The sequence below is a fragment of the Emydura macquarii genome, unplaced genomic scaffold (genome assembly GCF_026122565.2).
Source record: "Emydura macquarii macquarii isolate MOO-44397 ecotype Brisbane River unplaced genomic scaffold, CSIRO-AGI_Emac_v2 contig_1348, whole genome shotgun sequence".
NCBI lineage: Eukaryota > Metazoa > Chordata > Testudines > Chelidae > Emydura > Emydura macquarii.
In genome coordinates, this window is record NW_027131485.1 from 19,138,205 (window position 1) to 19,151,443 (window position 13,239).

The window sequence follows — 13,239 nt, forward strand, 5'->3', positions numbered from 1 at the left end:
ATGCATACATTGGATGAGATCCTTGGATGAAAATGCTATATCAACTGTTCATTAACAGAAATTTGTGTGCTGTGTACTGAATGATTACCACATCTACTTCATTATTATCAAAGAAACAGAAAAGCACCCTGTATTGTCATCATTTTAGCGTATCTGAAATACAGTAAAAGATCATCTTAAAATATAAAAATAACAACAGACTACACTGCCTGTAGTGACTACAGTTCAAAATAGAGCCAGGAACCCTTTCATTCTAACTAGAGCAGTGCAGAGGATGAAATTCCATCCAGTGAAGGATTTTGAGATTTCAGAATTTGGGTTTGTTCCATATCATAACAAAAACTGAACATTTCAAATTTCTCTGAAAGAAAATGCAGAAAAAATTTATTTTGGGTCAGTTGAAACATTTCATTTTGACAAAATCCAGATGTCTAAATTTAGACTTTCTTCAAGTATATTATGTTGTTATATAGTACAATTAAAAATAAAAATATTGCAACAGTCATTTTACAATGAAAAATTGAAATATTTCCTTTGGAAAATATTGAAACAAGATATTTTGATGATGTTAGAAATTTTTCTGGTTTTCCTCCAAAACAAAATTATGGCAAAATCAACCTGATTTCATGAAGTGATTAGATTGCAACAAAACTGCATATTCTGATCAGCTCTCGTTCGAATCCCAGCTGTGTTACTGACTTTCTCTGTGGTCTTGAGGAAAATCACTCTGAGCCTGATGCTGTAAACACTTCTTGTGCGAGTGATCCTTTATTGCACACAGTTCCAGTTTAAATCAGTGGGGTTGCACCAGTGTAATTAATAGCGTGACTGTTCATGGTGATGACTATTGGAAATAGTTCTAAACATTCGGCAGCAGAAGCAGGACTGGAGGTTCAGGTTGGTGGGGTTTTTTTGTTTTGTTTCGTGGCCACAGCTGACTTTGCTGTAGAATCTCTGCATTTTAGACGGCCCCGACAATTTTTCATTGTTGGCACCCCAAGAGCCTCTTAAACTGCTTTCAGCTTCATGGCCGTGTTCTCCATAATTTCCTTGGTTTTAAATTCTGCCTGGGAGAGGATTATGACTGATTCAGCTCTGAGGGAGCAATTAACATGCTTTGTGCTGAAGCCACTGGTAACACTTTTCCTTTTGTGGAAGAGATGATCTATGTATGGATACATACTGTTAGCTGTTTCTTAATTTCATTACAACAACACATCTTTGCCCTGTGTTTTAATCCATTCCTTTATCACAAACACTATAAAAATGTGCTTTTCAAAATAATCTGTTTATAACTGAACCTTCAATACTTCCATCTGACACTGAGGTCAAGCCAACTATCTCGATGTTTAAGCTCCTTTGAACTGGAAACATAGAGACAAAGGCAATATTCTCTCTTAGATTATCACTCTGAACTGTCCACTGATTTTTATGGGGCATTCCATGAGTTGATGGATGGCAACATAATAACCCACAGGATTTGCCTTACTGGCTCAGCTCATTAGCCTGCTGTGTCCCAGATCCTGCCTTATCAGTTGGCCACCATTGCCTGATGCTTCAGGGAAAGGCCAGTACATCTCAAAATGGGATCCTGCCCCATGGATTCCAGAGTAGTCAAAGGGATTAGGGAGCAAGGGATATGGATTCAAATCCAGACTTCTAAAATCCCTTCCAGCAGAGAAAATTGCAGTCAGAAGATGCTCAGTCTTTCTCCTCCCTAATCCAGGAGGGGGAGCAATGGAGGTGATTGGTTTTTTTTCTGTGCCTGCAGGGAGGAAATGCATTTGGGTCACTACTTTTCAGAACTGTTTTAACAACATTCATTTTGTAGCGCAAGTGGGGCATTAAGTGCTATCATTTACATATCAAAGGAAGTGGGTCATGCAGTTCTACTCTTCTTTAAAATCTTCTTAGCCTTTGAGTTTGGAAAGCAACGAGAGCTGCTTATTAAAAGGCTGGAATGTTTAAGATTGCTCTTACCTGATCACCTGGGTTCATTATAAAGAAGTAGCCTCTCGGATTTATGAGCTGATATTTTAGATGGTTAACGGACAGAAAATAGTTAAAAAGGAAACATAGTAATTTCCTGCTTTGTGGTCCTGCAGCCTGGATGCTCTGAGTGGAAATGAAATAGGAGATGAAGGAGTGAAAAGTCTCTGTGAAGTGTTTTCTCAGCTGACATCACTGGAAACATTGAAGTAAGTTGCCAAGTTGTAAGTGCCAACTTCCAGGAGCCAGGGAAGAGAAATAGGTTAATCTTATGGCACTTGGAGTTGGGATTATGCATTGAGGTTTGCTAATTCTGCTTCAAGGCAAGCGGTTAATTTTTCCCAAGTTTGCCCTATTCATACTACATAAATTCTTTTAAAAGAGCTACAGGGAAATATATAAAATGCACAGTAAATATTAAGAGACATTTCTTAGTGTCTGATCCTGCCTTTGCTCCAGATGTGAAATACCCATTGGAATCAGTGGTGACTTTAACTGTGGATGGATGGCAGGGTCTGGTTTAATTAGCTAAATATATATTTTGTTCATTTAGATACATTAGACATTAAGAGATTTCAGGGTTTTGTTTTTTAAATAGGGTTAAATCCTCTATCTGGTTTACCTGCTTTCAAAAAAAAATATTGGTTACTGCCCTCAGTTTTGCAGAACTGCTCCACGTTTACCCTATCTTCTCTCAGATAATCTTGAAGGACAACTTAATCTTAAATGATTTTGGGATATGAAAATGTCAGCATGGTGGTGGTTACAGGGTCACATTCTCATGTTGCATCTCAGTGTCAAATTTGTCCTGGACAGCATAGTGGAAAAAATGTACCCAACACTGTGATAACCTCGCTTATTTCAACTCTGTTAATTAACAAGAACATCTTATTTGTAATAGTTTGTCACAGAACAAGATAACAGATGTGGGTGCCAGGCAACTAGCTACTGCTCTTCCTTCCTTATCCTCATTAAGGACACTTAGGTGAGTGTTCGTATTCTATTAAATTGCTTTGTATAAAGTGTCCCTGTGCCTTAGTTAAGAAGTTACTGATTGTACTTGGAATGAATAATGTCCACATACGGTAATGAGTTAACTCTGGGCTTGGTGCTTCAAGCCTTATTTATATGGTGGGACTGTTCCTTTTGAGTAAGGGCTCCAGGGTTGAGGCCTCTGTCTTGGTAGCTCCTCTACAACAATAGCACTGGCTATTTGGGAAAAGATAACTGTAAAATTAAATCTGATATGAAGATAAAAGTCCATAACTTAGCAATATGTACCGAGAACTACACTGCTTTTAAACCTTACACAGAGCTCCCATTGATCAATTATCCAGGGCCCCAATCCTGTGACAAGCTCTGCAGGGGTCAATTCATGCAGAGCTCATTGCAGGATCAAGTTCTAGATCACTAGACTACACCGAACAGGCTGGGATCTGATCCCCAGGGTATGTGAAACCAATGGTTCATCTAGTCCAGTATCCTGGCTGACATGGGCAGAATTAAATGCTTCAGAGAAAGGTGCAAGAAACCCAATAGTTTAATTATAGAATAACATGCTTCTAAGGGAAGTTCTTCCTAATGCTTGTGCCCTGAAACATAAAGATTTAGCCTCTACAGGTTTTTAAATCATACCTCATATAACCATAGATGTCCTCATTATCTGTATAAATGTCTAACCTTATTTTTATTTGTGTGTAAACTGAACCAGGGAAGTATATGGCTCCCAGTAGGCCTGTAATTTGATATTTACAATATCTTGAAACTATAATTTATAGACTGACTGCAAATGAATAAGAATTAATCATACCTTAATATGTACCAGCCGAGTCTGGAATTTTTTTTTTTTTTTTAACTTATTAGTGAACATGTTGCTTTATTTAATTGTGATCCTACTATTTTTGTTTTCTGCAGTTTGTACAATAACTACATTTGTGATGCTGGCGTGGAAAATATTGCAAAAATACTTCCTGCAATGGCATCTTTAAGGGTGCTACAGTAAGTATCAAATCTTTAGAGATGATAAAGGAAAAAGAGCTTGCTTAGATACTCTAAAATCTGATCTTGCAGATTGATATTTTATTGCTATTACCATCAATTGTGGAATTTCAAACTCTTGGAAACTGGGAATTTGCACCCCTGTGTTTGTGGGAATGTAGAGAAGAAGGGAAGAAGAGAATTTGAGGAGGAATAACTGGGGAGAGCTTATGATGGCAGGTTGGGATAGGAAGAGGGAAGCCCAGGGAGCAATGGGTAGGACATAAGCTTGAGGGGGTTAGAAGATGGAGCCTAATAAAGCATTAGTATTTATGGTTGAGCCTGAAAGACAATTCTGCTCCCTTTTTCAAAACATAAACAGTTCTTACCCACTACGAACAGTGATAGGGGACCAGTGATATGCTTAGGGGCACTTACAGGCTTATCTGACTCATTTGTTTTATTTTATTTTTTTAAAAGAGCAGGAAAGCTATATACCTTCCCCACCTTCCACCTCGGGCAGGAGAGATGTGTGTGGGTGCTGGGGTCCAGAGGTAGTTGCCAACAATTAGAAAGATAAAGGGACAATTCCACATATAACTGTATGTCTGGGAGCCAGTGACCCACACAGGGTCTGAAGGGATTTGCGGTGACCGCTAGCACTTCAGATGCTTCATAACTAATGGTATAGTGCCTCACAATTAGTCCTGACAGTACTAGATTCCTAAAATCAGGAGGAAAGGAAGCGGGTGGGTTGGGGGTGCGAGTGGGACTTTCCAGGCCTCACAGGCAAACTTTGGATGAGAGAACATTTGGCAGAATAGAAGACTGAGTTTGGGATGGGAGAAATATGGTAGAGGAAGGTGGAAGATAGAGGATGGAGAACTTGGTGGGCTGAAGGGATGATGGCTCAGGAGATCGACTGTCTTAATCTAGGACCAGACGATAACCAGGGTTTTCCTTCGAGGACTAGTGTTTTGTTGTTTTTTTTAAATTAACCCCATATCTCCCGTTATCTTATGGATGATGATTGATTACTGTGATGGTTTGTGTGCCCTAAACTAACAGTCAGCAAATGTGTTTTTGCCTTCAGTGTTCAGTGTAACAAGATAACTGATGCTGGAGCCCAGACGCTGACTGACAGCCTGAGAAAATGTCCCCATGTTAAGAGTGTGGCGTAAGTCTCTGGACTGTGTTGTCGTAGCTTCGATCTGTAAATTGGGTTGGGATTCGTTCTGATGCTGTTTAGTGGATTTGGCAGATTTGCAACAGGAACCAAAAGTATCAGTAGTCCAAAAGTAACAACTGACTTGACAGAAATGTCTGTCACTGCACTCTGTTGGCATTAACCCCTTCTGTGACAACAGGGGCTGGGCTGGGCCATTTCCACAGCCTGTACTGAGCTTCCCACTGTGCAACTTGCTCCCCACAATGTACTTGGCTGCTCTATGGGCTGGGTTGGGGGAGATGTGACCCCACCTCCTGCCAAAAGGGGCCACTCGCATTACTAAGGTTCTTCCCAACCAAAGGGGAGACAGAGCCTTCACAGTCACAATCTGGCCCCAAGTGTTTGTACGTGGGAACGTACCTCAAAAAACCAGCAGCGGGCATGAGCGCCATGTCTGAGAAGCTAAATACCATTGTTTGACTTGACAGCGTAGTTTGGTTGAACCATTTTGATAGTGATAGTTTCATATGAAGTGTAACAGGCTGCTGAGTGGCAGTGTGTGAGGATAGTAAACCTTTACTCTGCCCTTTGGGAATTACATGCCACTAGTGTTGAAAAGCTGACTTTTGTCAGCAAATCTCTGTAGTGTAGACAAAGTCTTACTTAGATTCCACTGAAATGCCCTCCTCCTTATGTCCTATCTCCGATCTCCGCTCAGGATCCCCACGGGCTCACCAGAACCGGGAACAATTAACTCTTCAGGACTAGTGCTATTGAATGTAATAGGGATTTATAAAATTATTACTTGGGATGAAATCAGTGGGATTCTATAGACATGCTAAAATCCTATGCAAATATAGAAGGCACTTTCCTCTAAACTATTCAGTAGCATTCTATAGCAGGGATGTCATTCCTGGTCACTTCTAGAAACAGGACGCTCCAAAAAAAGAAAAAATTTGGAAAGTTACCACTTTCAAATGTACTCTAGGCTTTTCCTTTCACCTTCCTCTGTGCTTGTATGGCACTAACTGACTGCGAGGGACGGAGTTAGGGAGTAAGCCATTTGTGGCTTGCCCACTGCATTGTGTTCTACCTGACTTTGCATATGTCAATACATCAACTTTCTGTGGCATGTGAGCTAGAGAGGCAGGCAGACGGACAGCCAGTTTGGGTGGATGATCCATGCTCTGGGGGAGCGGAGCTTTCAGGGTCTGGGTTTTTGGTGGGAACAAAATATTGCTCCCAAAAGACATGAATGTAACTCATTCTATGACCTAAACCACAGAGGACTCTTTGAGTACATGGTGTTCACTTCCTCTGGTTCTTCCGCAAAAGAGAATATAGATCTGTGGTTGTTAGAATAAAAGGAGTGAGTGAAGAAATGTAACAACGTTAAATGTATTTGGAAATGAAAGGCAGCTGTTGCAGAGAAATAGTGACAGAGCTTTGCAAGTTAAAAGTTCTGCTCATCTTTTGTTTTCCTTTTCAATTCACTGTCTCTTAGGATGTGGAACCCTACTATTCCCTATGGAGTTCTTGAGCACCTTCAACAGCTGGATTCTAGAATCAGTTTGCTGTAGACTCAGCTGATCCTGTGCAGGTAGCTAAACCATTTTATTTTTTAAAAACCTGTAATCTGGACACTCTGTCTGAGGAGTTAGTTATTAAGAGGCTCATAGTGTGGGGATAGGGACATTGCTGGAGTCAGGTGCAACAATTAGCACCTTGATAAGGTGGGAAAAGTCAATGTTTTAAGGAAGTACTGTTGATTTTCATGGATTCCTAGAGATATGGGGAGAGGAATCAGTTTTATTGCCAAGATCCTTGTTCTTTCCAGCCAACCCAAGGGAAGCCCTGCGGGGGTGGGAACAACAAGAAACAAATGACAGGACAGCCAGTAAGGGGCTGCTGATCACTATGGAATCTACAAAGTTTGAGAAAAGACTGTCAGCATATAAAGATTTGAGCTGTTTCCTGTTATGCCTTGGAAAAAAACTTGTCTGCATTTGAAATCAGCACTCAAATACATGTCAAACCCCACCTCCATGTGGGTGTCTAGTTATGGATTCTGGAAGATCTGAACACCAGGCAACACGTGCACTGTCCTGCTGCTCTGATCCGCACAGAGGTTTTCGTCTACCCACATGTTTCCAGGATTGCCCCAGAAAATACCCAGGGTATTCCCAAAATCCTTACACATGCAAAGTTCACTCTTAGGCAAAGAGGTCATTGGTTCTTCCCATTTGCTTTGAGGTGAGAATTTCAGGATTAGGCCCATTGTGTAGTGTATTCTTTCAAGATGTTGCCTTATGATGTGGGAGCTTTGCCACAGATTGACAGCCTGATTTTCCAGTTCTACAAACATGTTTAGAAAAAACATTCACAATATTTTTTGCTATTTCCTTTCATGCTTGGATAAAAAGCAGAGGCTCTGGAGTGAGAAGGCACAGTGGTTTGGAGAATCAGGAGGTCATGATTTGACAAGAGATGCCTTGGTCATTCCCTTGTATCTAGTCATTCCCTTTTTTCCTTCTCAATTTAGTTTATGGCCGAGATGCAATATGAATATGCAATAAGGCTGTAAATCTTAATCCTAGCTGGTTTCTATGAAAGTATCTATGAGGGCATCTCTGATACTGTTCTATACATTTAATACTTCACTCGGAAGCATACTTAATACTTAATAGCATATTTAATACTTCAGGAAGCATACATGCTGTTAGCCAAGCACAATATATTCAGTATCTTCCAGTCACCCTCCTGAGTTTCCAGACACACTCAGAGCACAAAGTCTTCATGTATTCTGGTCAGTGAGTGGCCCTTTTTGCCCACCACTGCATGCTATTATTTATTAGACACTGTGTCTTTTAGTTTTTTCAGAGACTGTAAATCCGGACTCTGGCTCTGAAGTGTAAACAGTTTGCAGACTCTGATTCCACAGTTTGCTTGTCTAGTTCCCTGGCAATAAATTTCCAAGCCATTTTAACAATGTGTGGACCAGATTCTGATCCTGCATACACTGAATTAAATCTGAACTATAAGCTTACCTAAGTCAGTGTCACTAACCACCAGTGTGAGCAAGATGCTTTTTATTTCATGGTGGTGAACAGCAATGGTGAAGCTGAAGGGCACAGAACTAATATTGTACTTTCATCATTTTCACAGGTAATGTTAAGAAGAGGAAAGCATTACTGAATTTTCCCATCTTGTTTGCTGCTTTATGAATGGGGGAAAAAATCTGGAAACTAGACTAGCTTTCCCAAGAGCCACAGGATGGAAAATGACATTGGCGCTTCTGATGACAGTTGTAATCAGTAGACGAGGTCCAAATCCTCATAGTTAAGCAGGTCCATTCAAATGCTGCTCAAATGAACCAGCTGCTGCTCCCCTTGAACAAGTCTTTAAGCATTGTGTAGGATGAAGCTTCACAGGTGTAAAGAAGATCAAGCTACAGTGGTTACTCTTAAAAATAAACAGGGTGGTTCCATAATATAAAATTGTATAATAACCACACATGAAGTAATTGAGTCTATGGGACCTGTGACTAAGGTGATTCTTTTCATAATGCCCACTGTATCTGACAGTGCAGTTGGCGCATGATGCGTTTGAACTATCAAGGCCCAGTGCTGGAGTTTTTCACATGCAAATCTCCATTGATTCTAAGCACTGCTAGGGTCTGGAACATTAGCTAGATCGCTCAGCTTAAAGATGGGAGCATACTCACATAAGGGTATTAAAATCCTGGTATATTTTCGCAATCCTATGAATTCACAGGTGGCACTTATCAGCATTTTTGGTCAAATGTTACACTAATCACATCTACAGTGATATTGTTGCTTTCTTTTGGTTTTCACGCAAATCTGTTCGTTTATTGTTGATGTAGATCCCTTTAAATAAGGTGACAGAAGGCAAAAAATTATAGGGAAAGGTGAAATTCAAGATAGAAAATGTGAATGATTTTTTTAACAATAAGATCTTCACAAAAATCCACACACATTAAAATGGGTTCAAGCTGTTGTATAGAAATCCTGAAAAATGACTTGTGGAAATAGTTAAAAATCTGATTGCCTGTCTTAAATGAGATCTGAAAACTGACATATGTGAATGAATGAAAAGTTTGTTTAAGCTTACTGTAGGGAAGTTATAGAAACACCTGAGGTCCCAAAGCATTAGCACAAAATACATGCCAAATTACACACAACACTTTTGTGAAGCAAAAGAATTGAAACTGAAGGTTTTGATTTTTGAAAACAAATTTGTATTCTCTCTCTTATTCATGTTCATGAACTGGATTCAGGGTTCTGCACTCTCACTTCACAACCTGACCGGTGAAAAAGACTATTCAACAATCACAGCTTCAACATGAAATCAAAACTTTACATTGTTTCATAGTCTACTTTTACAGAGGCTCAAAGAACAAGGCATGCTTGACAAGCCAATTTCAGTGTATCAGCACCTGGTTAGCTGCTAGCCTCTGTATTTAATGATCCAAATCCTGATCCTATTGAATTCAGTGGCAAGATGTTTATTACTTGTTTATTTCAGTTTGACTCTGATATTGGAGGGGTTTTATGGCTTTCTGGAGACAAAGTATCAGGACAAGCATACTGGTTTCTTGTGCAAAGCGGGACTAGAAATGGGAAAAATGACATTAAATGGGTGAAGCTGGGGACCACTTTACATACTCCAAAAATTGGAAAGCTAAATTCTTACACCTCATTCTGGTGTCATAAAATAGCTCAAAGCTAACTCAACCAGCTGCTGAAAGCTAGCTCATCTAGCTACTTGAATATTCCCCCTTGGTAAGGGAAAACTCAGACTGGCATAGAGACTCTGCACCATCCCCTTTGGCTATAGGGACCAAAGTACAGCTGGTTTCCAGCTATTCCTGGCTGCTGGAACAACCCCTTGAAGTCAAAGGCAGCCAGGTGTAGGCTATTCTAATTTAAGCTGAGGAGCAGTCCTTTGCAGGTCTCAAATTCTAGGACAGGCCCTGGTGGCACAGTTACCCATCTGGGCCACTGTTTCTCACTGGAATAGTTTTCCCATACTAGCACACATTGGTTGGCTGACACCAGCTTTGTGCAAAACATTTGAGGCAGTGCATCTTCCTGTTGAACTTGAGGGAGACAGTCATCTGCTCTGGAGCAACCACAGAACCCTGAACCCAGGTCTCTGCTGACTTTTGAAACGCACTCAGATGTTCCTTTGTCTTTGTCCTTCCTTTGTCTAAAGGCAATCCACCCTGTGATGCACCTTCATGTTCTTTCCAACAAATTATACCTTTCTGCTGACATTTCTCTCTCTCCAGAATCTCTTCAGAGGAGATGGAGAGGACCAAATAAAAAAAGGGTAAGGGAGGATTGACCCAGCTTTAAAAAAAAAAAAAAAAAAAAAAAGGGGGGGGGGGGGAGGATAGGAGAGGGGGTAGGAGAAGACCAGCTAAATGGAGCTAATGGTGAGAGAGACAGTGAGTCGGAGGAGGGGACACGGAATCCAGGAGAGTGTGATTGTAGTTGGAAAAAGAACCATTTTCTTCATTTTTTAAAGTCTGGCAGGAACAAGGAAAAGCTTTCTGAGGGAAAAAAAAGCATCCTCACTGCCCCTGCCCGTTTCATCTTCATGGATGGTTTTATAGTCTTGGGCCAACTTCTGCATGTTCAGCGCCCATCAATGTCTGAGGTAGTTTTGGAGTGCACATCAGTGGCAGTCCCAGGCCCTATAAATTGTCTTTTCTTAACTAAATTGTGGCACGGAAAATGGATGCTATTTTAGGGCCATATTTTGCAGTCCCTACTCACAGTAAGTTATGGAAAGACAGCTCTTGCTAAACAGTTAGTCAGATCACTGAATGTTACAGAGTTTTTTCTCTGGACTGTATAAAATGGTTCTTAGCTGCACTGGTACATTCTGTTAATGAGTTTGAATCATGTGCATATATGTAAAGATAATGTATAGTTTGTATAAACTCAGAAGCAATGTATTTGTATGCTGTTTGTAAACTTTTTACATTTAATAAAAGTACACATTCTTTTTACAGTAGCTATTTCATTTGCTAAATAGTCTTGACGGTCTGTTTAAAAGTTACTTAAATTGCTGTTGGTTCCCAGTTGCAATGTCAGGCTCAGGACTTCTATTGCCTCAGCCAATGGAAAGGACGTTGTCAGAAGTAGAGAATTTGGTTTCTAGTGGTATTGACCAGTTCAAGCATTTCGACGTGCAGAAAATCATGGCTGTCTAACAGGTTAAAAGGGTCAACTGACAGGCAGTTCAGAACAATGAGACTGAGCTACTAACAGATTTTTTTGCGATTCCAGGTTTTGAGTAGAAATAAAATTTAAAATAACTAGATTCTCAAAGCAACATGTAGACATCATGGATCAAAGTCCATCCAGATACAAATTAAAAGTAATCCTCTATCTGGTGTGCTCTGTATATAGCGTGTATGAATTTGAAGTCACTTTCTACCACAATTGCCAATTTTAAAACCTTGGACTCTTACTAGTAAAATAAATACTAAACCCCTAAGTATACAATGCAGGGTGTCCCATAAAGCACTAAAGCTATTTTGTGGATTGTAACATGTTATTGCAGAAGTCATCTGATGAAATTCTATGGCCTGGGTTTAAGCAGCTCAAACATATTAAATTGATATGGCCTCTTCTGGCTCTAAAATATAGGGGTGTGAGCTGTCTTGAGAAATCAGAAATCCTGATCTAAGATTTGGAATGTCTTCCAAGTGAATTGGTGGAAGCCATAGTGTTTGAAATGGATCCAATGTAGAGTAGACAAGAAACGAAGATCCAGATTTTTAAAGGTATGTAGGCATTGCTGTGCTAAATACTTCAACAGTCTATGGGATTTACACTCCTAAGTGCCTAAATTCCTTCTGAAAATGAGATATAGGCTCTGAAATCATTTAGGAATTGCGACATTGAGTGCAGCGATGCCTAACTACCTTTAAAAATCTGAGCCTAAGTGCACTGAAGGGAACAAGCATCAATTGGCAAAAGGATGGAGGAGGTAATCTAAGAGTATTTCCCTTTCTTTATCATTAATGAAAAACTGACCCAGAGACTGCATCTTAAAGTAGTGTCAGGATTATCTGCCAAGAATGGGTCAAGCTATATGGCCCCCTCTTTAGTATTCCACAAAAAAACATTTCTTAGATTTACTGCCATCAGGCTTTTAGTGACCTCAATAAACTGGCTATGGTAAGTATGTGGTACATAAGCAGCAGATACATCGTTCTCAACCCCGAACAATGACCGAATTGATTAAATACCTGTAGTGTTTAGAGTGCCCCCAAACAGACATTTGAGCAGGAGCTCAGCAATTCTAAAATTTGGCTCCCTACGTATGGGGTAGTTGGCTAAATCGAGGTCTCCACAGTTGAACATTGGAGTGATTTGTCTGAAATCTAACAAGTCAGTGACTGTCTAGCAAAGAACACAGGTCTCAGCAGGCAGTCACCCTGCTATAACCACTGGGGATGTTGGCTCTCCCCAGTACAGACCCACTCCTGTGTAAAGAGTAGCTTGTCTGATTTGGTCTGCCTTTTGCAGGAACAGTCCCGCCTTTAAAGCTTTGTTTATGGCACAAAAGATTGGGGATTGGAAATGATCTATTGCGTCACTTTGCTGGAGAATTCAAGTATGTAATGGAAGTGCAATGCACCCTGAGCAGGGGGAAAATGGCCTTCAATAAGCACGTTGTTTGGTTCATGGGGAACGTTAGTGTCATCCTATCATTGCCCTGACTGGCTTTGAAAGACTGAGACGGGTGCAGAGAAAATGCACCCTGGGCTGTCTGCTGAGGAAAGAAATACTATCACTTTTAATAGCAATAGTATATAGGAAGTCTGAAAAATGTGTTCAATTCTGTTATATGCTCTTGCAGTACGTCAACCTGGCATAGAAGCTGATTTTGCTGTTCACACAGTTTTATTCTGGAGAAATGAAACTGTTCAGTGTTCAGCCCTTATTAGAATGAAATGGCTTGTTTGCATGGCCCCACAGTGCCCACTGCAGGGATGTGAATTGCAGCATGCACTAGCTAGTTCACATTAACGTGCTCCTGTTTGAAAGGAAGGGGACTACGATAAC

At 40.4% G+C, this 13,239-nt stretch overlaps 1 protein-coding gene across 1 annotated transcript in view; it reads left to right on the top strand.

Annotated features, from left to right (window-relative positions):
* Positions 1-10,151, top strand: part of CIITA (class II major histocompatibility complex transactivator) — a 54,548-nt gene extending 44,397 nt beyond the window's left edge. Inside the window, exons 18-23 of the mRNA XM_067551306.1 lie at positions 2,106-2,198; positions 2,891-2,974; positions 3,904-3,987; positions 5,060-5,143; positions 6,639-6,734; positions 8,300-10,151. Of these exons, the coding sequence (XP_067407407.1) occupies positions 2,106-2,198; positions 2,891-2,974; positions 3,904-3,987; positions 5,060-5,143; positions 6,639-6,714 (421 nt within the window). The 3' untranslated portion in view covers positions 6,715-6,734; positions 8,300-10,151. The remainder of the gene's footprint in view (positions 1-2,105; positions 2,199-2,890; positions 2,975-3,903; positions 3,988-5,059; positions 5,144-6,638; positions 6,735-8,299) is intronic.
* Positions 10,152-13,239: the final 3,088 nt, after the last annotated feature.